This window comes from Plectropomus leopardus, chromosome 4 (assembly GCF_026936395.1).
Source record: "Plectropomus leopardus strain MGB_pleo_1.0 chromosome 4, ASM2693639v1, whole genome shotgun sequence".
Taxonomy (NCBI): Eukaryota; Metazoa; Chordata; class Actinopteri; order Perciformes; family Serranidae; genus Plectropomus; species Plectropomus leopardus.
The window spans coordinates 11,494,510-11,520,931 of NC_142179.1; the positions used below are offsets into that span (position 1 = coordinate 11,494,510).

At 37.8% G+C, this 26,422-nt stretch overlaps 1 protein-coding gene across 1 annotated transcript; it reads right to left on the bottom strand.

The window, feature by feature from the left end:
* Positions 1 to 14: 14 nt before the first annotated feature.
* itga2.2 (integrin, alpha 2 (CD49B, alpha 2 subunit of VLA-2 receptor), tandem duplicate 2) lies at positions 15 to 26,026 on the bottom strand. The gene is made up of 30 exons (XM_042487902.2): positions 25,871 to 26,026; positions 24,515 to 24,638; positions 20,626 to 20,735; positions 20,283 to 20,374; positions 19,146 to 19,260; positions 18,584 to 18,711; positions 18,316 to 18,464; positions 17,913 to 18,063; positions 17,487 to 17,652; positions 17,239 to 17,315; positions 14,964 to 15,102; positions 13,821 to 13,966; positions 13,587 to 13,730; positions 13,241 to 13,444; positions 12,975 to 13,105; positions 12,653 to 12,816; positions 11,366 to 11,517; positions 11,128 to 11,238; positions 10,715 to 10,800; positions 8,515 to 8,656; positions 8,170 to 8,253; positions 7,975 to 8,051; positions 7,795 to 7,878; positions 7,571 to 7,673; positions 7,369 to 7,479; positions 7,138 to 7,248; positions 5,851 to 5,964; positions 5,619 to 5,708; positions 5,273 to 5,389; positions 15 to 4,687 (listed from the first exon to the last, which is right to left on the bottom strand). Exons 1-30 carry the CDS (start codon positions 25,914 to 25,916, stop codon positions 4,598 to 4,600), a joined length of 3,558 nt encoding a protein of 1,185 aa, XP_042343836.2. The 5' UTR covers positions 25,917 to 26,026; the 3' UTR covers positions 15 to 4,597.
* Between the last annotated feature and the right edge of the window lie 396 nt (positions 26,027 to 26,422).

The window sequence follows — 26,422 nt, forward strand, 5'->3', positions numbered from 1 at the left end:
ACATTCATTCATAGTGTAATCATATCCCCATGTTCCATTTTATTCATAACAGTAAGGCCACCCACTGTCTCCCATTCAACACTAAAGTGAGAACGTTTGATTTGTAGTGTTAGACTCATTTAATAAGTCCTTGCAGTATTATTTATGGCGTACCCTTTATGTGATCCAGTGATTCAGTTGCTACATAAAGACATCTGTGCTCAAGAAGAAAAAAGCAGAAGAGGAAAAAGAAGATGTGTTCATCCTCTACTTACTGGACGGCTCATAAATTCCAAACAACCTGCTTTAAATTAAAATAAAAAACAGCAGTTAGTTGAAAGACTGAAAATCATGGATGCAATCGAATTTTAAATGCCAGAATATAAAACTATTAAGCAGAGGTGTAGATTAGGTGGAGACACAGGAAATGTACACCTGAGTATTTAGAATACGTGACAAATACATTTCTGCCTTAACTTTGGCAGAAAATACACAAATTGGCACTGAAAAAACCATCAGAGTGCAGGAAAATAAGTGTTTGACACGCAAAGTTTCCTGAAAGAAGACCCTGTAACCCCCACTTCATAACTATCCTCCCCAATGTTGAAACAAAACTCACTCCCTTGCTATTACCATATTTTCTCTCCAGTACTTATCAGCTATTTTTGAGTCTCTTATGGAAAATATTTTGACATTTTGCCCTCTATTCTTACTGATAAAACACATTCACCAAACATTGTTCTTCCAAAGTATCTGTGAGGTAATCTTTCTACTGCAGAAAATGCTTGTCAACTTTTCCAGCTTGTGGTGATTGCTAACATGAGTGAATGAGATATCATCAAATTTTGCGAAATTTCACATTTCTGGACTTAGATTGAACATTTTACTGTGTTTTGATGAAGTAAATCAATAAAATTATCTGTCTTAGGGGCAGTCACTGGACCACACTTGTACTCTTTATTAAGCTATTTTTAATCTTATCAAGCAGGGTAACCCATTTGGTTATCAAAACTAAACCTTTTTTTCGTGATGTCCATTCATACCATGTTACTTAAGAATCAGACTTGTCACATTAATTGAATATCTGTCAAATTAGTGAACATCGCTATTAGACTATTTTGATTTCAAATCACCCAACTGAAAGCTGCATAAAAACCTTGAAATTGTAGTGTTCATGCCACTTAGTGTCTAAGAATTATCACAATATCAAAACATTGACAAAAGCAGCAAGTCAGCATTTGTGACAATTAACTTATTTCAGCGAATCTGAAAAATGTTTACCTGACATTGAGTTATGTTTGGCAAATCATTCAACATCTGGTGTGTGTGATTTGTGAGATCAGAGTCTTTGAAGAGTCGAAGCTTCCAAAACACTTCCTGACATGCGAGTACATTTCTGCCCTGCTGCTGTATCAACTTTAAAGTGCTGGCTGTTTTCCTGAAGCCATTAATGGCATCAGCAGAGGGACAACCTGTGCTCCCTGTCCCAGACTCTGTGCTGAATTTGGTTCAAACGGACACATGCAGCGAATGATTTGTACCGACTGGAACTGTTTGCAACAATAAGCTCGCTCACTGTCACAGATTATAAATACAGTACTGATTTGTTGCACACACATGATGCCATGGGGGATGACATTTACTCTGTTTTTATGTGATGCAGAATTTTTGCATAATAAAGTCAAATGTTTACTTGATTGCTGTGTGGCTGTAGCTACTCCCATCTATGAACTTGCACGACACAAGTTTTAATTATCAAAAGAAAACGTAAGGACCCGCCAAGTATATGACAATCCGTAAATGTCTTTTCTAAGTCTCAAAAGTACAAAAGTAGTCAGGGGAAAAACGTTAAAAATCACAGTAACACTAAAGGTCTTGCAAAGTGCAAAAGAAAGCCAACAGTTATTAAATAATTTGCTATGACATCATTTTTTGATTTACAACATTGCAGTCATTTGTGAGCAATCATCCCATCGTGGCAGGGTTCAATTGTTTGGCTCTAACTGCCAATCACCTGCAGGAAACCCCAAAGGGGACGAATCTACAAAGGTGTTCAAACACTTCCACTGTATCACATTTCATCAACTATTTCCACACAGCTCCCTGCACATATATAGACAGAATCCAAAGGCTATTTCACAACACCGTAGTGCATGAGTAATTGTGAAACAGAGCAGTTATCATCTATCAAAATTCTATATATCCCCTCCAACATGGAAAGCTCAAGCCCAGGCTTACCCAAAAAATATGCTACTTATTAAAGACAAATAGCGTATTCCACCCAGCCAGATCCAGAGAAATGAATGCTAAAGACTCTGCTGGAGTTGGCTCGTTCAGAAGGAAAAACATTCAGAAATGCATTCCGACACAGTCAAGGGACAGACGAACCTGACTGTGGGAGAACACGACAAAAATGTGAGAGGAAATTAATCGAGTTTGAGGGAAAACTTCAATTGTACTGATGTTTGGAGGGAAATGGTCCGTGCAGGGTTCCATGAATGTCAGAGGAGAGGAGAGGAGAGGATGCAAGACATGAGAAGTTTTTGCAAGACAAGAGAAGATTAGAAAACACAATCTATATCCACAAATTAAGATGCATTCATTGATTGGGTTATTAAGTTTTCAAGTCATCAAGGGAGCAGTGAGAAAATAGTGAACAGCGTCAACATGTCATCGATATTATGCTGCCATCTTGTGGCAAAGCTGTGCCAATACACATTTAGATCCTGCAGGATTAGCTTCATCAACGCTCTTACAAACTTCTTTCTGTAAAAATAACCAAAAGTACAGATTGGCTGTTTTTAAGGAGTAAATTAAACTGATTGGTGTTTTGGCAACCATCATGCACTTTTTAAAAAAAAATATTTTACGTGTAGTGAACAATGTCTACATATGGGGCATTGTTGCCCTACAGATAAATGATTTTAGTGCTGAAACAATTAGTCAAGTAATCAACTAATTAACTGACAGGAAATGCATCTGCAACTATTTTGATAACCGATTTAATGGTTTGAAGGAATACCTAAACCCCAAATAATAATTTTTGTATCAAATTCTCACCCTCTGATATGTTGAATTCAGAAAGAAAACTGTTTTTCTTGCATGGCTTTGCGGTGGAAAACAGCAAAACTAAATAAAAATATCAGTTTACAAACTCAAACACAACTCATGCGGTATAATGTTAGTCTATACTGATCCAGTCCTATTATTTCCGAAACACATGAATTTTCACACTTCTGCCTGAACAGTCTCGTGCACAGATGAGTAGCACATCTGTGCTATTTATGCACAAGAGTTTTAAATACTAAGGTCTTACGAAACATGCATGTGTTCAAGAGGTCATACAACTGGAAATATCTGATTTAGATTATACTGCATTAAATGCACTTGGATTATGCTGCACAAGCCGTGTGAAAACATTTAAAGAGATGTTTTCATATAATTTTGCTGTTGTCAAATGCAGATTTTTATGACTTCAATTCATCAAGAATTTCTCTGTTTTTGTATTCTTCATTCAGCGGAGGCATGCAAGAGAAAAACAGTTTTCCCAAATTCAATGTAACACAGGTCAAATAATCAATATACAAATGATCATTTAGGAGGTGAAGTATTCCTTAAGCAAAAATGCCAAACATTTGCTGGTTTAAACTGCTTTTCTTTGTCTTAGGACAGTAATGTTGGTTTTGGACTGAATGTTGCAATAACCAGTTTGAAAACATCGCTTCAAACCCATGAAACAGATTTTCTAGAACTATTTTCTGAAATTTAATAGGCAAAATCATTAATCGATTCATTGAGAAAATAATCAGCAGATCACTGAAACACACTATGCTACAAAAATACTCATACCTGACAACTGTGCCACGAATGGTACAAAAACACAACAACAAAATATCAATATCACATCATCAATAACAAAAACACGAGTAGCTATGGACCCATATAACCTCAAATCCTTTCATATATAAAACCCAACATGAAATATCAGCATTTTATCTTACAGTATATACAGCACAAACACAATGAAATAGGGGAGTGACAGATTTCACTATTTACAGGATGGGTATCATTTCCTGTTTGCGTACAAACTTCTGATATCAATATTATTAATGCAAAAAAGCCCTGAGTGCCAGAGGTGATGATGGATCTCAGTTTATGCTACAGATTGACTGGCTGCAGCTTGTGTGCTAAAAAGGCCGATGTTTTGACAAGTGAGCTTCATTCAAGATTATTATTTATCCAACTGAGAGGGTTATTTGTTGATCACATTGCCCAGACTTTCTTAAAACAAAGGGCAAACCAGAAGTTGGATGCATTTACAGTGTAAAACCTCACACGAACTGCCTAAAACTGAATTTTGGTACAGTTTTTAGGCTTTACTCAAAATCAGTGCATAACAGCAACTTTACTCAAGCTCACAAACACATAGTTACAAAAATAGTTCCCTAAAAATTGCCAGAGAATTGAATCCCAGTTTTACACAAACTGAGCAGCTTCTATTTCACTAAAACGCCAGTGGTTGAGCTTTAGTCCATTTGCACTTTACAAGAACCAATGACAAGTACCAGTACCGGAAACAATCCAGTGAAGCGAGAAGGCTGCAGGTTTTCTGTCCAACTCACAACACCTCGTCGACGTGTGCGTGGCTCTGTGTGTCTTCATCGCCCTCCTTCTGAAGCTGCTGGTACTTTCTTTTGAAAAACCCAAACTGCAAAGTAAACAGCATGAGTTCAGAAACAATTGTAATATCAGATTACAGTATATACAGTATTTTCTTTTTCTCTCTGTAAGAATACTGTATATCCATAATAATAATTATCCATAATGCATTTTACATAGCCTATTTGTCTTATACACATCTATCTATCTATCTGTCTATCTATCTATCCATCTATGTGGTAATATGTAAATATACAGCAATAAAATCAAGTTTTATTTTGGATCTATTGACATAAAGTTGTGCATTTCTATTAAAACACAGATCAGGTTTATTCTCCTTTCTCACCTTGGCTGCTCATGTTTACAGACAGCATGTCTAAGCTGTACAAAACTAGAGGGCCACTAAAGGAAGCGCAGACCCCCGCCAAGGCTAAATGCTCTATCTCGCAATGTGAACGAAAGTGAAGAGCCGCGCCGAAATTGGCCCATGCCACACTCTTCCATAAAGTCGTTTTTCCATAATCCTGCTAAAAACAAACAAACTCAACCAAAAACTCCATGGTGGAGGTAATACTGTACTGATGTTCCTCTCTATGTTAAGATTATTTTCACCAAATTGTAGACAAACAGTTACCTTCCACAGCAGTCCAACAGCCAGAGCTAACAGCAGCAGTCCGGCTATGACGCTGCCAACGATCACTCCCACCGGAACATCAGCTTTCTCTCCAGGTTTATTGATCGTCACCACCACCTGGACATCAGGAGGACAGAAGAGGTCATTACATGCTCTGCCTCACTCAGATATGGGATAAGTTACAAAAAACAATTTCACAAATCAAACTTTAATACTTAATTTAACAGGAAAAAACATCACAAAAAGTTTTTTTTAATTTAAAAAAAAAAAAAAAACTGAAACTCCAAATTCAAAAGTCTCTTTCTTCTTCAATTTCTTCATGTGAGGCAACGAATCTCAATCTTACTGGCAGCTGTTTGAGAGGGATGCTGAGAAGCTTCGGGTCAAAGGTCTCAACATCAACACTGGAGATCAGCTCAGTGGTCAGATAGGAGGCCTTTCGTGACAAATTTATACAAGTGAGGCCACTTAAAGCATCAGCATGAATTCAATAATCAGTAACATAACAGAATCAGTTGAAATAAAAGCAGACAAAACAATCAGTTCCATAATTATGATTAATTATTGAGTGTATTTACCGTAACAAAAGTGCCATGCCAGATTCTTGTTTTAACTTTCACATAATAATCACTTTTAAGTTCTGTGTCCTTGAGGATGCATTTAATATAATCACATTTTGCACTCTTGCAGTCCTGTTGGTAAAAAAAAAAAAAAATTAACAAAAGAAAATCAGTATACAGCACTTTATTTTAATGCAACCACAATTTAAGATTTCCTAAAATGTTCTGTACCTGGGTTATCAAAAACAAAATAACAGTGTATATTATTCTATAAATATTAATTAAATCTACCTCTATTATTTAGAGGCACTACAGTACAATATAAATACATTATTAATTAAAATAAAGTAATATCTAAAAATATTCACATGAAACATAAATATTAAAAACATCTGCGATTTCCAGTTTTGTAGCTTTATAATTCATGTTGCTTTAAAAAACTAGAATTCCCACCCTGCAGTTGCATGCCTCTGCGAACCAGTCAAGTTGCACTTACAGTTTACATCCATGTCTGAAAACATGGATGCTTCATAAACATCCATCTCAGTGTCAGAATTTTTCATAAAATGTTCTAATTATTTCAGTGCACAGCAACAAAGAAGATTTATACAGTCAGCACAGTTTCAAGGTGGACACTTAAGATTAGTGTCACCAATTGACAAACTGACCAAACTTCTCCCCTTCTGTTTTTGACGTCGAATATCAGCCAGAAAATGTTTTTGATCAATTTGTTATAAATTTATTCACATGTTCAATTCATTATGCGTTACGGCCAAAAACATATTTTGTGAAATCAGTGACCTTTGACTGCCAGATTCTAATCAGGTGAACGTTTGTGTTAGATTTGAAGAAATTCACACAGGTGCTCTTGAAATACCACATTCACTGGATGCAAGTTCACAGTGACCTTGACCTTTGACCTCCAAATTCTAATCAGTTCATTGTTGAGTCTAAATGGATGTTTGTGCCAAATTTGAAAAAAAAAAAAATCCCTAAAGGCATTCTGGAGATATTGCATTCACAAGAATGGGATGGATAACCCAAAAGCATAATGCCTCCGACTATGGCTATTACTAATGTGGAGGCATTAAAAAATGCATCAAATCACAAATATACAAAAATATGATCAAATCACTTGTAAGCAAAATAGATCATGTTGTGTACATCACACACTGAAAACTATCCATTAGGTACCTCATGAACAGCGTTTTGTGCATCCTCAGCTGAAAATACTACCAGATAATTTCTCCTAAGAAAGTTCACATATATAAAGAATAAAAACATGCAAAGAAACAAGTGACTGACCAGCTTCTTTGTGCCTCTAAGATTTTCCTCTGAGAAAGACGCTCTGCGGGTCCCCACTCCGATCTTCAGATGATCAACCAGGCCGCTGGAATCACAGCTCATGGCGCCTCCCTAAAGGTGAATAAGCCTCATGTCAGTTATTCAGATTGGGTATCAACCAGAATATTTATGAGGTAAAACTGCTTTGAAACTCTCTAAAAAGTTGCTGCTATTTGGTATCTGAGCACTCACTGTTTGTGTGTCCACACTGGTCAAATAGAGGAGCGGATTTCCACCTTTAGTGGCCACCGGCAGAGCAATGGTCAGATACAGGAGGCTGATTGGGAAGTTACTTGTTGACACCTTTAAATACATTTTGTTTTAATACATTTAAAATCAATATAATGAGAAATTAGAGGATGATTTTTTTAGGAGATGGATTCATTTATTGCACCTTCACTGTGAAGTTAAACTCTTGGCCAATATCATCTAGACTTTTCACTTCTGTTACCACGGGAACTGCAACATCTGGCTCGTAGAATGGGATATTTGACTCCCTAGGAGAACAACGGCATGAAAATGAACACTAAAAAGCATTTCCCAAAGTCAGCTATCAATGTTACAGTGTAATTAAAATAAGAAAAAAAAAATATTTATGGTGGCAGAAAGTGAAATCACCTCGATAAAACAACCCCTGCCAAATATCGAATAGGAATGGATATGTCCATTTTGTTGTCTGCAGGTCTTTCCTCTTCACCGTCACTGTAAAAAGAATCAAAAAGTACAGGAAAATATTATGTCAATCACTTTTATTAAGAGACCTATTTTTTAATTTAATTTCTAATTATTTCAGCGTACCTCTTAGCCACAAATTTCACCTCAGCTAGGCTTGCCAACTGGTCAAAACTGTAGTCAAAATTCAACTTAAATTTCACCTGTAATTACACAACACAATGTTTTTCATTACTCATTATAACTACTCAAACAAAGAACTTTATATAGACAAAATCAGTTCAAAGCACAGGAGTAAAAATGTGCTTTTCTCGCACTTACCTCTTCATCTGTTTTTAATGCTGGGTATCCCACTTGGCAAGTGATGGTTTGTGTTTGTGTTGAGGTGCATTTGACTCCATCTGTCTGCAAATTTATAGATCAGAATGGTGTTTAACTGCTATACGGCTTTATTACACCAACAACACATTACCATACAGCTAAAAAAATGTAACATTTATAATGCTAAAAGAAAAGTAAATATTCTGACATTTAACACACTTAATTAATGGACTTTTATGGATTTATTTAGTGTAACTTGATGACCATTATTTTGGAAAATTTGCCTTAAAACTCTGTAATGTGCATCATGTGAAGACATCTCTCAGTGAAGCCTTTATCACTCACAGAAGGAACGATGGAGGAGTAGTAGAGGTTACTGGAAAACGTGGCCAGGACCCGAGTGTTGTACGCGTTCTCCTTTTTGTTCTTCACGACGACTTCAAACGACAGTTCTCGGTTATTTGCACTGACCATGTATGGATCTGAGCTGCAACACGACAGCGACCAGGACGATAAAAATAAGAGGGAATGGTTAAAGTGATGATATTGTGAGCTGTTGGCAATTTGTTCATGTTGTGTAAACACGTTGGTCTTTCTCTTTTTCTTCCTTAATCGCTTTAAATACAAGAGAAACAAAACAGCACCTAAAACAGAAGTTACCAGAACCATATTGTATCTAAGTCCACCCAAAAAAAAACATTATTTATATAGTAATGAATCACAGGGCCTTCCTTTAAACTGAGATGCACAAAAAGAAGCATACAGCTAAGTCTACAGACACAAACATGAATAGCCACTGCAAAACCACACCATCGTTTCATCCGACTTAACTCATTGGGCACATATCACCCAAACCTTATAAGTTTCTTTTCCAAGCTCACAAGTCTGACCCGACTATTTAATGGGCTATGAAGTTGCTGTGCAAACTGGAAAACTAATTTCGTGCAGCTACTGGCAATTAAGACAGACTCATAAAACAGAGAAAAAAGAAAATTATGTCATGGTTGTTGGGAGTAACCATGACATAACATTAAATAGAGACTTTTTTTCCTAAATTGGTTTTCAAACAATTCTTTCTTCTCTGTTATATAAATGCACACTACTAGATGCTGCCTTTATGTGACATCATCCCTATTTTACACTTTTTTTAGGTCTGCATAAGAAATACAGGGCTCTGAGGATGGTTCTGCAATATCTGGTTAGTAGTTTAGTTGAGCACAGCCTCCGGGGGCAGCTAGAGGGGCTTTTACATGGTCCCTCCCTCTTTTGTGATTCTAATAAAAAGAATGTGCTGAAATTTAAGGGTAACATGAAAAAGAAAATTACATACTCTCAGCCATGCTGGGGAAACCATTGAAATTATTGGTTAAAATCGGTATCTTTTCAACTTTATTACCCAGTACGGCCCATCTCATGAGATTAGAAAGGTTTTAGCGAGAACTTTTTGGGTAAATAACAAAAATATCCTTTCTCTTAAAATATCACGAGTTACCGCCACCCTGTTGTATGAAAAACGTTTTTTGCAGAACATAACTATGCCACAGTGGAGTTGACCTTTGAACTCTTGGATTATATCGTCATTATATCCTACTAGACATTTGTGTGAAATTTTAGCATTTGAATTCTTGAGTTATGGCCAAAAACATGATTTAAGAGGTCACAGTGACCTTGACCTTTGACCGTTGTTCTTCAACAACCAAATTATAATCAGTTCATTCTTGAGTCCAAGTGATTTTTGGTGCCAAATTTGAAGAAACTCCCTCAAAGCATTCTTGAGATATTGTGTTCACAAGAGATGAACAATGAGACAAACAAGGTCACAGTGGCCTTTGACCTTTGACCACCAAAATCTAATCAGTTCATCGCTGAGTCCAAGTGACCATTTGTGCTAAATTTGTAAGAAATTCCCTCAAAGTGTTCTTGATAAATCATCGGATATTCTTTGAATAGCACATACATACTGATATATATCAATGAATTTATCCAACCAGTGGCTACATTACACTTAATATTTTGACTTGAGGCACTTTATGTTTTATTATGAATACACATTAAGTTTGTATTTTTTTGCTTTTTAAAAATGTTGCCCAAATTACAGAATGACAACTAAATAATCTTAAAAATGAAAATTTATGAAAAAAAACCCCAAAACCTTTAGTTTTATCTATTAACTGAACTATTCTAACTAGCAGTAAACAAAATCTTAATGTACAGTGAGAGTCAACTGCTTATAGCGAAGAGCTGATTGGGCAAAACATTTTCAGGGCCTTTAAGATAATCACTTATCCTTGTTTCACAAATGACTCATATCAAAGAAATACACCGCCTTGCCCAAGCATGTACTGTCACACACACTATTATTTCTACTCTCAACTTCAACCATAAATGAACTCTTTATCTTGAGAAAACTGAGTGAAATCATGAAACACATCGAATCATCACATCTAAACTATAAACTGGACATCTAATACTGTATGTTGTTCATGTAACTGACAGCAAGCATAACATCATAAACAATATACCTAAAACTGGTCAGTATTCTCACCTGGTCCCCTTTGTGTCTGTTTTCACAGCCAGCACCAGATCACTGACACACACGTCATCAGGGCCGCAGTCTTTAGTGAAGGGGATCTGAAACGGTAACAGAGCAGGAAATTCAGCACAGGATGCTGCTGCCATGTAACATAAAGGAAGTTTGTTATTTTTTTAGTGCACTGGATAAACTTAAATATTGTGGGGGCAAAACACCTAGTGTGTAAATCCAAGGGCTTGCGTGACTTTGTGAAACACCTAAGTTTTAAAAGCCAGTAATCTTCACACACCATGTCATTTTAGATGACTGTTCAAACACCTCTGCAGAAAACAACTATATTCAAAGTCTTCGTCACCTGATGTGTTTCCTGTAGACCTTTGACTGACACGGTTTCAGTGATATCATGTACTGTTTCAGTCACTTACAAAGAACTCCCAGGCACTGGGAGCAAACATATCAAGGACCGGGTTCACATCTGCATTCTGCTGCTCGATTTCTACTTTCAGACTGAGAGAATTGACAAAGTCTGGTGCCTCCTATAGAAGAAGGAAAAAATAAATATGAAGTAATATCTCCACAAGCTTCATTAAATCAAGGTGCTCACATAAAAACAGTCATCGATCTTCTTTGATGACTGCAAAACAGGTGATTTTCATCCTTTACCTGAACATAAACCTGGTAGTCTTGACACAGGGCTGTAGTTAATATTTTTGCCTTTTCTGTGAGAAAGCGTTCATTGCTTTTCGTGAAGAGTCCTCTTGATGTCACTCGTGAGGACTGCAAGTCAGCATCCAGAGTCAAAGTGTAGGATATATCTGAAAGAAGTGAAAACAGTACTTAATATGACACACTCTCTTACATCTGAAAAGGATTAGGATGAGATTTGACTATCTTTAAGCAAAGGTTTGACATTTCGGGAAATAACTTGTTTGAGTGAAAGATGAGAAGGTTGGTAGCTAAGTTTAAGCAGCCAGTCATCTTAAATTAGAATAAAGACTGGAAACAGCGAGCCTGGCTCTGTCCACAGGTAACAAATCCATTTAAGAGGCAACCCTGCTTCCAGTCTTTATTATATGCTGATCTAAACATCTGCTGCCTGTAACTTCATATTTATCGTAGAGACATGAGAGTTGTATCAATCCTCTCATCTAACTCTGCAACAAGAGCAAAGAAGCTTGTCAAGCTTTTGATTTAAAGGTTCAGTGTGTTAGATTTAGAGGGCTTTATTGGTAGAAATGGAAAATAATATAATAAGTATGTTTTCTTTAGTGTATAATGACCTGAAAATTAGAATTGTAATGTTTTCTTTACCTTGGAATGAGCCATTTGTATCTACATGGAGAGTGGGTCCTCATCCTTGGAGCCCACTATGTTTCTACAGCAGCCCAAAATGGAAAAAACAAACTTTGGCTATAAATAGGGCCATTAGTGTTTTCACATCGGGGACCATAGTTAGCAGCCCTGCCACAAGAAGAGCATTGGAACATACGTTTTTAAATGTGAAACTGCTTTATTCTGTGTTTTTACTGGTTTAAATCACAGGGTCTGTTTGTTTTGGAGAGAAGGAGACCTCTGCAGATAATTGGGATTCTAAAACCTTCTGAACGACTTCTCCCGAAGTTAAGAGAGCAAAAAAGTTGAGCACCCATTAGCAGTGACCTGTTGTGCCACATGCCACATATTGTAGGAGAAACAGTGAGTTGTAAAGTGAAACTGCTTTATTTTCTGTGTCTGTTTTGGAGAGGAAGATGCGTCTGTGATTAATTCGACTCCTGGTTAAAACCTCCTGCACAATAAGCGCTGAAGGAATTCCAACAGAAGTTTCAGCTAGTTGCAACATGCAATCCTAACCACTAGATGACACTAAATCCCCCTGAATCTTACACACTGAACATTTATGAAACAGGAATCTGGATACTGTTGAGAAGTTTAATAGGTTGTCACATTTACCAAGGGGTCCAACAGGGTTTTTAGGCCTGAACGCAGCACTGAAACAGAGGTTGGTGTTGAAACACGAAAGCTTGCGTCCATTAATGTCGCAGGGTTTGCTGATGATGTTGATTTTATCAGGTTTGAATAAAGCTTTAGCCGTAACAGACGCCACACCTCTGGACCTGAAAAGCAAGTGCAATGTAAAATCATTGCCAGCCTTGTTGATTATAAAAATAATGGGTTCATTTACTGAACTTGATAGTAATATAATGTAGTAAATCATTACGGAATCTAGTTAGTTTTTAATCATTCAAAGTTTATCAGAGGTTGCCTATCTTACCAGAGCTGCACCACTTTTCCATATGCACCAATGGAGATGTCAGGGAGGGAATCATCATTCAGATCTTTGAAGCTATCCAGGGACCTTCCAAAATACTGCAGTCGAGGATCCAGTTTGGAGCCAAGAATTCTCTAAAAAATAAGTGTCATGAATAAAATTATATATTACATGAGATAGTATATTATTTATTTAGCTCTAACTAAAACAAAAAACGAAATAGCTTTCTCTTTCAGTAAAAACTTAAGCATAACCGTTTGCCTCCACACCTGTGAGAACTGTTTCTTTAAAGCCTTTTGCTCCCCGTTGTAGATATAAATGACACCTTTTCCTTGGTCTTCTAGTGGAGCTCCAACTACAACGTCATTATAACTGTCCAGATCCAGGTCAGGAACAGCAGAGATGGCCATCCCAAAACGTGCGTTCTCAGTTGGGAGCGGACCACTGAGGAATCCCTGCTCGTTCAGTATACCCTTCAGATGATAAGACAGAGAAAGTATGTAATCAGAGCAGCTAAAGGTCACGCCACAGTTCCTTTAAATTCAGGAAATGAAGTCCAGATTTGAGAATATATCTTTGACTTTTCCTAAAAACTAACATATTGCTCATTTTTACCTTAGTGACAGAGAAGACGTAGACCCTGCCTTCCTCTCTCTTCAGATTGCTCATGAACATGGGTGCACCAACCAGCAGGAGGTCGGTCACCCCGTCTTTGTCTACATCCAGAGAACACAGGACGCTTCCAAAATATGACCCAATCTAGGACAACAATTGGCAGCCATTTATTGATGAAAAGTTAAACTTGTTTCTACATTTATACAGTTGGGTCCTAGGAAGATGTGATCCTACCTGTTTTCCTCTTTCTGAGTCTATGATAGCAGATTGCTTCTGGGCATTGACTGTGTAGACGATAACTTGTCCAGAGTGGTTGGAGCGAGGTGCACCAGCCACAAAATATTCTGTTGGTCCATCGCTCAGTGTTGTAACAGCGTAACCTGGAAACATGACACATTTTACAAGTTCACATCTAAACTTGGGACTTACTTATTTGTAGATGGTACTTTACTGCACAGACTCCCCCAAGTTCCCATCTTATCTTTCTATCTCTCTATCTATCTATCTATCTATCTATCTATCTATCTATCTATCTATCTATCCACTTTGTATAACATGAAAATGTATCCACTGAGGATTACTGTAACAGTTACGTTAAACAACAAAATTCCATGACTTTTCCAAAACTTTCAGTGCTTTTTAATAATTCCATGACTTTTCAGGTCAGAAAAAGTGGGATTTTGAAAAATATAGTAAGGGTCAATAGAAAAAGTCAGTAAATAGAAAAAGTCACACCCCAGCCAGTGTGTGTCTGCCACCACACAAACATAGCATATGCTCACTTACAGACATTATTCTGGTTGATTAGATCTCCAGTCAGACTGGGTGGATGCTGGGAATTAAGTGATGACTCCACCAGTGGGAATAATTACAGGGTGTCTTGCCTCAACAGGTACAATAAAATCAAGAAAGCGTGAGGGAGATTTCAGTCAAGAGCAGTTTGTAAAGACCCATAATGGTGATAACACCTGTGGACTATGCATTAAGATTATTATGAAAAATACAACATGTGATCACTTTATAAAAATGCATTATTACTGATAACACCACCAAACTATAGTAAGCAGTCAGAATTTGCTCTATCTCTACAAGCTTCAGAATAAAATTTCATTTTATACTTAAATGCATCAGTAACAACACAATCATATATAAAGACAAAAAAACTGACACTCTGCAAAGCTAATACTTACGTAATTAATCATTTCTACCTTTTTCTGACACGTGAACTTTTACTGGAGTAATATTTGGAATGCAGCGCTCCTTATTGTAACATAGCATATACACTGTAGTATAGCTACTTTATGTCCAAAAACAATCTTTCACCGCTCTACTTTGACCAACCAAAAAATAACAAATTATTGCATAAGATTTGCCTACCAAGTAATGAGCTGTGGTTTCTGTCTTGAAGTATTCCCTCGAAGGCTGAAAAAGGAAGAATGTCCACTTTTGATCCTTTTTGATGGACGACAGTCCCGCTCCAAGCGTACGCTCCCACTGCTCCCAGCATCATGACATCCTTCAAACAGCACAGATACAGTCAACAGACACCATGTAATCGAGATTAGAACTGAGCAGCTTCAAAACCAACATTTTTTTGTGTGTGTCAAAGATTTTCATCTACATTAAATGAAACTATTGTTGGAGTATGTAAGTGTATGATTCAGTGTTCATGTCCACTCCTTATAAGAAAGATGAAACATAATGTTCAAATAAGCTAAGAGAGAAGATATATTGCTGCATAATCAGTGTCCTGGATGATAGTCTAACCTTGGGGGTCAGTTGTGAGAGTGGGAGCATGACGTGAAGAGAGCTTGATATATGGAGATAAGAGGAGGAGATGTGCGGAATGGATGTGGGTCAAAAGGGCGTGGATGTGTGGTATCTATGATTTTGTTCAACAGGACACCCAGAAGAGAAAAACAATTCCTAATAAGGGATTGTCATTGAAGTTGACCAATCCTAAGACGATGCCATGCTGACAAGGGAGCCAGATAATGAGGGGAACCAACCAGAAGATGATTCTTCCTTCATTCACATTTCCTCATTGTAAATAGTATAAAAGACTGGATCAGGGAAAGAATGCAGGTTGACTCGCTGATGTTATCGGCCAGGGAGAGTTATTTCTGATCCAGAGCTCTGTAATTGCTCACTGCTTGCTTGAAAAGATTCACTAAAAGGTTTGAACTCAAAATTTTAAATTCAGTGTGGACATTCAGTTATTTACTGATTATTGAGTTGCTTGTAAGAATTCTGAACATAACACTCACCCTGAGAGGGTGAGAGCTTTTTTCTACTTGCAGCAACCAAGAGAAAAACTCCTTCACTATTCTACTAAATTCCTAGTAAAAAAAAACCCACAAATGGCATTGTGTGAGCATTGTTTAAAAAAAGGCAACTGGTGAAGTTCGAAGGGCAGACTGCTGTGTGAAAAAAGCAGCTTCCTCTTTCCTTCTAGTGAGAACGCAACGTTCGTAGAGCAAGTGGGCAGCTGTGAAGAGGTTGTGGGTTGTATCCTGTGACCAGCTTTACTGTTCGCTTATACATGTAATTAAACAGTCAGTAAAAGAAAACGTTGGCAGTGTGACTTTGTGCTGCCAGTTTGCAGTAAAAAAGTAAAATGACATCATGAATGACACAGACATCTCTGATCAGACACTAGCAGTGCAGACAGGGTGTAGTAAGAGAAGGTTACAGGAGGTGAAGTAATATTTTGAAAGCTTTGGTAAAAAAAACAAAAAAAGGTTGCTTTACTGTTTAGTTATTTTCACGTATGTTTTCATAACTCTGACAGCAGATACTGGTGGTCAGTGGTCTATACGTCCATTTGCGAAGCACTCACACTTAACAATATCTGGACAGTGCATCAGTGTTTTTACATTGTTGACCATGAAGAGTAACTACAGTCAACTGGTGGACTGCCGGCCACATCCAGTCGCCAAAGCTTTCCCTCTACCCCACCAAATGTTAAATATTTCAGAAAATCATTACAAATGCATTACAGTATTTAGGCTATCTTTTTTTTTATTCCTTTTCTTAAAGCAACCCGCAAAACAATTGAGATGGAAATCATTTTATTAATGATTTACCAACCCCAAATTTGTGCTTTTAACCTGCAGGCATTAAAGACGTTATATTTCTATCTGCCAGTTTTTCAATAGTGATGCAGCAGGTTCGGGTTAGCTTAGTATAAAAATATCAATATATGAAATGTCAAAAACTGATAAAGCAGCATTCTAAATACATTATTGATAACTTACAGAAACACTGCATGAAAACATCCCCCACCCACCCTTTCACTCACACACACACACACACACACACACACACACACACACACACACACACACACACACACGCGCACACACGCGCACACACGTCATGGTGCTTAGTCTGTGTCTCTCTGTGTCTCAGTCCTCAGTCCTGACAGCTGTGTTACTATAATGCATGAAGGCTGTGGTCTGCAGGTTGGGTCGGGTTCGTGTGGTTGAATAACCCATATTTTGCCTGTTGGGCAGTTGTACCGTGTTGTCTTTAAATATCTTTCTGTCCGGCATCTGCAGTTTCAAATGAGCTGTATAGCTAACTCTGGCTCAACAGTTGTGCTGTGCATGACCCTGTTAAATAAACTTAACTAAGAGGCAGTGCTCTGTACCTTATTGCTTGAGTAATGAGCGCTGAATCCAACCTGGGACATCTCCATCTTGAAGTTGTCGCCCCCTTTTCCAGTGCCTTTTGGAAACAGTCAGCACCAGAATCAAAACCAGAGGAGCACACACAGACAAATTGTATCATGCATAGATGAGTTTCTTTGGAAAGAGTGTAGAAATAAACATGTAGTGTCAAGTAGATTATACATGAAGCCCTTTAAAAGCCAGTTAAACCAAAAAGAATAATATGAACCTTCTATGTTGAAGATCCGGTTCCCCAATGTTCCAGCGATGGTGGAGAGGGCCGCCTCTTCTGACACATTGAAAAAGTACTTTGCTGTGGGTGTGCTGGCAATAGATTTGATTTCTTTGATCAGGTTGTCTGTGTTGATGTTGTTTCTACTGTAATAACCAAGGACCTGGGGGAAAAAAGATGGAAAGACCACAAATTCAGGAGGTCTAGGTTAACAACACTGTCACATAGAAACATCGAATCAACCAGAAATATATGCAGATGCAAACTTTTGGCAGTGGAATTTCACAAAGATATCCAACACTCTGCAATCAGTATATATCATTCATATCTACAATGATAATTTTAAACTAAATATTAATTATATTTCTTTAAAATTGGAGGTAGCTGCAAGTTATTAGTAGTAAATGGCAGATCAACACTTACAGCGATACCGAAGCGGGTGATTCCTTGTTGCTCACATTTAGTGATGACTGCATCTCTTTTGTGAACATCGTGAGACTCCCCATCAGTGACGACCACCATCACCTTGGCAGCGCCTGGTCGACCACCGTTACTTTGATGGAAACCCCGATCCCTGAAGACCAGACACAGTACTTCATAAGAGAGCAAAAAAAACCCACTCTTTTTTTTTTTAAATTGATGGACCAAGAAAACAATGTTACACCTTATCAAGTAATAATAAAACATATGAACAGTTAAGACAGACAGAGCAACAGACAAAATATAAGAAGAAAAGGACAACATTAAGTAAAATAATCAAACATATAAAATAATTAAAAAAAGAGACATTTGTATACATTAAATGCAGTTTTACTGCAACACCAACCTGGCATATTCTATCGCTCCAAAGGTATTGGTAGATTGACCGTACATCTGTCTGATTCTGGACGTCGCAGTAATCACCTCCTCTTTGGTTCTATACTGGTTCAGTTTGAGCTCAAACTTGGGAGTCGTTGCATACTGAATGACGCTGACCTGGCACAATGAAAAAATGTTGTGATAAAACACAGAAAGCTATTAATAATGGCCACAAGACTATCCCACGTTCATCACATGATAACTTCCTGCTTTTGGTTGACGAAACATGATGTCACCTGTGTGTTTTGGGGCCCGATGTCGAGCTCAGGTATCAGTTTCTGGAGGAACATGTTCATTGGATCCCAAGGATAAATGCTGTTGGAGCCGTCCAAAACAATCACGATGTCCATAGGTCCTCCGCATGCTGGAAACGTCATGAGAGGAGACGCATAATTATACTTTTGAGCAGCTGTGATGAATGTTACTGAGGAAACTCCCAGCCACCAGGTTCACATTATGCCAGAACATTATTTGCAGACTTTAAACATGCCTGAGGTAAAGGTAACATGCTTTTTAAATTTTTTATTGTTAACCGCCCAACAATTACAGAGTAGCTGTTAGCAATGAAAATCTTTTAGATCTCAGGCTCCCTCCAATGTTCATTAAAGTAAATAAAGAAATAAATAACCAAAATATCTAATCTGACACATAAAAGTTGCAAGATTTAGAAATAAAAACATATGTAAAAAAGGCTGTGATGGATTCATTCTCATATGAACTGAAGACTATCTTAAAAGATTTCTATCTACACGGCTCAAAATATCTATAGCCATATTTTTAAAAAATGACAGCTCTTACTCTGGACGGCAGGAGAGAAGGCAGGTTCAGGCTGAAAGAGGGGTCTCATTTTTGCACATATTCCTGGGTAGAAGTCCTGATCGCCACAGTGCTGTCCCCAAAGAGGACCGCATGTCTGTATCAGATGAGAGGAGACTTAATGGGAAGTTTGTCAGCTGCCACTATCTCTTATATCCGAGTTTAATAGGGAATTTAATTGTTGTTAGTAATAAATTCAACTTAACTTATATTTAGGGTTTTTTGGGCAGTAAATAACAGTGGTGAATGAAATAATCTGATCTTTTACCTAAAGTTTACTATAAAACCGTGTATGGACTCATACAGAAATAATCCCTCTAAAACATTAATTATGACTAACTAAAAGTGTGCTGATTCAATAATGTGCTCATCGCTTTAATGCTGCATGTAGTTAAAGTGAGGCTAATTTAAATTACTTAATATATAATGTTGGATATCCTTATCTATAATAATATATCATAATTCATCAATTGAGTTTTTTTATTTGATAATCAAAATCTGAAAAGTAGCTAAAGTTGTGAGACAAATGTTTCAAAGTATAAGTATAAAGTAGCAGAAAATGGAAAGACTAAAGTAAAGTAGAAGTACTTTAAAATTGTGCTTGAGTATAGTACTTGTGTAAATGTACTTACTTACATTTCACCACTACTAAATAACAACAAAGAGAAAACTGAAACATAGGTAGTTGTGCAGTGTCTTGGCGCTTCTTCCTGCTGCAGTGATCAATTTACCTAAAGTCACTGACACACTTCCTTCCACCTCAAAATAATGTTTGTATGTAAATTTCAAAGGAAATATGACTTGTCGATGGTTATTGTGGTCAAAGTTTGCCCAACTGTGATTAAAATATCTCAGACAGCACATGGAGGCTGTGCCACTAAACCTTTAAAAATAAAGAACGTTCAATCAAAGTTAGTATTATAAGAAATTAACAATACAAAGACAACAAATAGATTAATAAGAAACATGTAGTATTTTAGGTTAAGAAGCAATTGCATAACCTTCCAATCTCTGAAATAGCATCATGTTCTCTCTATTTCTTGTGTGAAAACACACTACACACACACACACACACACACACACACACACACACACACACACACACACACACACACATACCATCAAACCATTGACTGAAGGCATCCGGGTCAGAGTCAAACCCAGGGACATGTTTACGTCAACGTTTTTCACATCTGGAATACTAATGGAATCTGTGGATAAAGTTGCAAAGACGACAAAATACTCTTACATTCAAGTTCAGCTCATAGTTGAGTTGTATGCAATCATATAAGTATGACACAGAGACATGCTTTGCTGTACTGAACTTTAAATTTCAAAATGTCTGGAGACTGCTCAGATGTTTAGGATGACGCATCTTTTCAGAACAGTAAAGGCATTTTAAGTACATGGCCAGTGTTTGGTAGAGAGGTCAAACTTTAAGCAATAAAACACCAAAACTTACCTTGAAGGTTGAGCTTGTCACAGCTGTTTCTGGACCCTGAGACTGGACACTTGTAAACATCCCCTTTCCTGTTTTGACTGTAACCACTCCATGGGGCACTAACCAGGAGCCTACAGAATACAAAAAATATCTTTATGTTCTTCACTCCCATAAACATAAAAAAGAGTCATCTCTGAATGTTTTCATGTTCAGTGCTTAATCAGCTTTACATACAGCAGAGGAATGAGAGTCATACAAATTTGTTGATGCCGTAAATGGTTACAGAATTTCTATCTATAAATGTCAACTTGTTTTTTTTTTACTACTACATGTCAATATAAACAGAAATCACTCTTTAATAACAATTGTGATATGAAAGCAATCCAAAATAGATCTAAAAATTGGTCTTTACAACATTGTCACAGTAGGTTTGTGTGGACTTGTTCTGGGCAAATGGAAACAAGTCCGTCATCTCATTCTTATAACATTTTTAGAAACCACAAACAAGATTCTACAAGTTCACTTAGAAAATATCCACAACACTTTTTCTCCATTTCACAACATTCAGATGCAGGTTTCTGTTGACTGAGCTGTTATTAAAGGAGCTGCGTGTAGGATTTATATGCATCTAGCTGTGAGGATTGCAGATCCAGCTGAAATTTCTCCCGGTTCAAATTCTTTCAGTGTTCATTGTTCAGGAGGTTTTTACCAGGAGCCAAATTATCGGTCTTCCTCTCCAAAACAAACTGACCAGTTGATAAAAATTGCGAAAAACCCTGAATAGCCGTTTGAAATTACAAATCAATGTTTCTCTGACACTGTTCACAGACAGGCCACAAGCCCAGCACCTGCTAATGTGTGCTCAACTTTTTTCTCTGATAAATTAAGATCCAGATTTTGAAGACGTTTTTACCAGGAGCCAAGTTATCCACGGAGGATTCTTCCACCCCAAAACGAGCTGACCTGGTGATTTAAACCAGTACAAACAGTTTTATAGTAAAAAAAACAGTTTTTTTCCAATACTGTTCTGCTTGTTGCAGAGGGGCTTCTGACAACAGTGGCAAACACAACAATGTTAATGGCCCTAGCTAGAACCAGTGTCCAGCTGAAAACACAAGTCTTATTTTCAGCGGATTATATACTAAAGAAAATTTAGTATATTATATTCCATGTCTGTCAATACATCCCCCTAAATCCTACACACTGGACCCTTACGGTTTAAAATTCAGAGCCACTTGTAAAAACTGCTAAAAGGCTGACCCCAAACTTCGTCACAACATCAAGACACTGTCTTATTCCCACAAGGCTCAAGAAGTTGGAGACATCATTCTTCTTCATTAGTCAAGAGGACAGGAAACAGGATGTGCCACTGTTGCTTTCTCATGGTTACTTTCGTGTAATATACAGTCAGAGAGCACTATCAGATACTGTACACTTCCCCCGGTTTCCCAAAAACAGGAAACTCCTCCAGACAGTGAGTTACTCTATGAGACTATGATTCAGAGTGCACAACATCCAGGCAACACGGAGAGGCTCAGTTACTGTTTAACTACACTAACAAATGGCTTTAAACATGGCAGGATTGTTAGTGTGACACATGCAAATCATGACAGCTCAGACAAATTGAGCAACTAAGGGACTGTAAGACTACAGTTTCTTCAGTTCTGCAGGAGATTACCCAGGATGCATCAACAGCGTATTACAACATGAACTTATCAGAAAAGCTAGACTGATAATATCTGATTTTGCTTACACTCCCAAATATTTGTATCTGCCTCCGAAATCTTGTGCAATACCTATTAACTGCTATAGAAAATGTGAAGTTGACGTCACTCTGTGTTCATTTTTTTTCAGCCGGAGGAGCCACCTGGTGAGGAACACGCTCTGTTACCTGGTCAAGTGATGGTATTTAGATAAACTCATCACGATAAACAACATAGAGTTATCTGTCTTAGCAGCCCGGACAATGTAACATGCTGACAAGATGGCACCCCCATCCCACATGGCGAGACGTGAAAAAATGTCCTGACAGTCTTGTAGATGAGTAGGGGGTGGCAGAATTTGGAGAAAAGTTGTTCAAGAACAAGAATCTATAGCCATGTAAGCAAGTGGCTCTGTGAGGCTGAACCTATATCTCATTCATGTGGTGAAAAGTTAGTTCCTGACTGGGACAATTCAAGTCAGCAAAAACAAGGTCATGACGTCATAGACGCAGAAACATGGTGAAGAAAATAAAAACTTTTTATTAAGTCACATATTGCGTATCAACTTTTTGCTTTCATTTATTATTAACATGTATAATGTGTTAGGTTGTACCAGTTAGTTGCTGGCCACGTAGAGTGACCTAGATTAGTAGGAAAATAAGTCAGGTAAAGCAATATTTTAGTTTTTTTAAGGGAAAATGATAAAGCTGAACTGGACACAAATAAAATGGGATGGTTTTTTTTAAATCATGGTGTCTGTTACAACAATCTGATGACTAGAGAACGAATCTTTGGCTCTGTGTTGTCAGCAGCACAGGCTGGTCGTGGTAGTCGTGTAACACTGCTGACAGTTGTTTACAAGCCACACTGCTGATGACCAGGTGCATCGCTTTACAGCCACAGGCCTTCATTTCCAAAATGGATACTTCTACCAGGGAAATTCCCCACAACACATGACACAAATGCACATTGCACTTGAAGGATTCAGAAATATTACACTGAGATCTCAAACCTGTAGAGCAGTGACTCATGACATTATTTATGAATAGGGCACCAGCCGGGGTGCCCTGCCGACCATTTCCTAACTCACATTGAAAATAAGCTAAACAAAATGCCAGGGGAGGCCTCTGCCTGGCTGCTGCGACTTGATTTGCCTCTTTGCAAAAAAAAAAAAAAAAAGTGGACAACAAACACTGAAAGGTTGCGAACAGCCAACTAATTTCTTACATACCAATAAATATTGTATTTGTTTATTAACAAAACATTTTGCAAAAATGGCCCCATATTTGTGCTATAAAGCATCTTAGGGATTAGGTACACAGACGTTTTTGTCATACACACAACTGTTTAAAAGACTTCAGATTGTATTAACTGATACTTCTACTGGTTAGAATTCCCTCAGTGTTCATTGTTTAGGAGGTTTTTGCCTTGAGCCGAAAAATCCACAGAGATCTGTTCCTCTCCAAAGAAGTAAACCCAGTGATCAAAAGCCTTAATAAAGTAGGGTTACTTTACAAATCAATGTTTCTCTTATGCGTTTCAGCATGTCTCCACTAGCCCAGCCCCTGCTCATGTGTGCTCATGGTTTTTCTCTGATAATTTAAGATCCAGACAATCAGTTTCACGTTAAAAAAATCAGTGCTTTTCCAACACGCTCATCGTGGAGGGGCTGCTAATTACAGCGGCCGATGTCAAACACGAATGGCAGTATCAAGAGCCGCTGTTTAGCTGCAGTAGCAGAAATGGCAATGCAACATGGCGATCTCCATAATGAGGACCCGCACTCTATGTCGATATTAGGGTCTCATTCTAAGGTAATGAAAACACAGCAATACTTATTTTCAGGTGATTATACACAAAAAAATACTTATTATATTATAATTTATTTCTACCAATATAACCCTCTAAATCCTACGCTGGGCCTTTATATCTGGATTTCAGCCTTTTCTGCTGTACAGGTTTGTACTGGTGAGGTGTATCTGCAAAGGTGGTCCCCTCATGCAACCGCACCTTGTTTGCTCGAGACTAGAACTGCTCTCTGCATGATATGGGATGTCATTATCTGTCTCAGCTTTATTGCTATTTCAAAGAGGTTACAAAGAAACATTAACCAAATGAATGATTAACTGGACTGAGGGCAATAGCACCCAGACAGGACACTGCTTGTGATGGAAACACAGTATTAGACAACAAAACAAAGACTTTACCATTTGCCTTCATGGTTTGTCGCCTGTTGGACTGCGTAGCCAAACTCCTCCACAGCTGGTCCGCGGAAAATCTTGGCACCTGCAGTGCCGACGTTGAAGGACTGTGAGTGCCAGATTCTGTCAGCTGGTGGAGGAGAAAAATGAGGTTGCATGTCATTGACACTGATCAACATCACATGACAACCCTGTCAAACATTGTACAGGCTATACCTACTACAAACTCCACAAAGAGAATCATTATTTTGCATTTTTGTATCTAAAAGTTCAAAACAAAAGTGTTATCATGACTCTGGTTGTTTATCAGAAAAAGATTTTAAGGTAAGTCCCTTCATCCAACCTGGCTTCCTCTTTAAGTCAAGTGGGTGATTTTTGTCGCTGAATCATATACGTTGTAGAAACCACATCAGCTTGAGTCATGCAAGGCAACTGACTAAAAAAACTCTACAACGCAGGAAGACCATTTTACTCATGAAGTGCTAAAGATTGTGTTAATAGACATTGCTTGTGCGGGAACAGTGTGTTTCACCATAGACACAATCCACCTTCAAGCACAGCCCTCTGAACCCCCTCAGGACATGGAATTTTTTTCATCTATAAGAGAGACTCTTGCAGCATCAGACCCACAAGCCCATACAGGCAGAGCTCAGCTATCAGCCTGCCCTCCCCTCAATCAGCAGCCAGAGGAATGTGGATGGGTACTGGACTCAAGAGACCTTCACTTGCATAGCCTCCTGCCACGCCTGTTTACCTGCAGCACAAAGTAGCACTTTGCCTCCTCTTGAGACTCTGCAAACCCCACAACACATTAATATTTCCTTTCATTGTACAAATTGGGAAAACGTGCATATGGGAGAATAATTAAAAGTGTCTGTCTGGCTGTAGTTTGAAAGCCCTCACACGTTACAGGGCAGACACTGAAACATTATGTATGATGTGACTTCTTTTCTACACTTCACGCCATGTGATGCACAATAAAACAACCTATCTGGTGTTATTTAATCCACGTGTTTTGACTATGGATCATGCATTTGTTAGTAAAGGAAAAAGCCTTGCATGGTGATGTGAAATCTTTTTCAAAACAAAAGCACTTCAGGCAAATTCATTTAGTAAAAGAGACTACAGGGGGATCGCACACTCCGCTGCTGCTCTTCGGATTGTTTTAAAGTGTATGCAAACGTTTGACAATAACATAAAAAGCTGCAATTAACTACCAATAAACCTTACCGACTCCAACCTTTTGAAACGATATAAAACCCTCGCTATTCGTGGCGAAAACATTTGTCTCGTTTTACTCTTTAAGTGCCATAACGGTGTAAAATACACATTCAAAAGTCCAAAAACAAGTTCAGTACTTACTAATGACAACTACAGTGAAGAAGAAATTCCCCCAGAAGAACTCCATCGTCGTCTTTATTCCATTTGGATGAGGTGATTAAGTGAAGCCGCCGCACTTGTCAAAGTTGTGGCTGCGCAGCGCGGAGAGTCAGCGGTGACGCACCGGACATGATTTCTAAATAAGGACTCGCGCTCTGCCTCTTACCTGCCGATCCGAACTTTGACCCAAGTACTATTGTCAAAAGGTGGGAATGACGCCAGTAATAAAGTCAGAGTGGGTTGGGACATTTCCTGTAGCTTCATATACAGTTGTGATCAAGCAGAAGACCTGAAGCTGGTCTTGAGGTTTGAGTGATTTACTTAAAAAGAGAAAAAAATATGGATTTTTTTCTTTGCATTTTCTATTTCCTTGGTGCTATAATAAATCAGTGTATTATTATTGTTGTTGTTGTTGTTGTTGTTATCATTATCATTATAATTATTGTTATTGTTGTTAATAATAATAACAATAATAATAAATAATTATTTTACTTTTAAACCAACCCGATAGTTTTTTAAAGGTTGAGATTACAT

Bases quoted from the DNA above. Each gene is read 5' to 3' on its own strand.
- itga2.2 (XM_042487902.2), bottom strand. From the start codon at position 25,916: ATGGAGTTCTTCTGGGGGAATTTCTTCTTCACTGTAGTTGTCATTA. The intron at 20,736-24,514 runs GTAAAGTCTTTG...TGTATTCTGTAG, and splicing joins ACAAACCATGAAGGCAAATG to GCTCCTGGTTAGTGCCCCAT. The intron at 13,445-13,586 runs GTAAAAATGAGC...TATCATCTGAAG, and splicing joins ACGTCTTCTCTGTCACTAAG to GGTATACTGAACGAGCAGGG.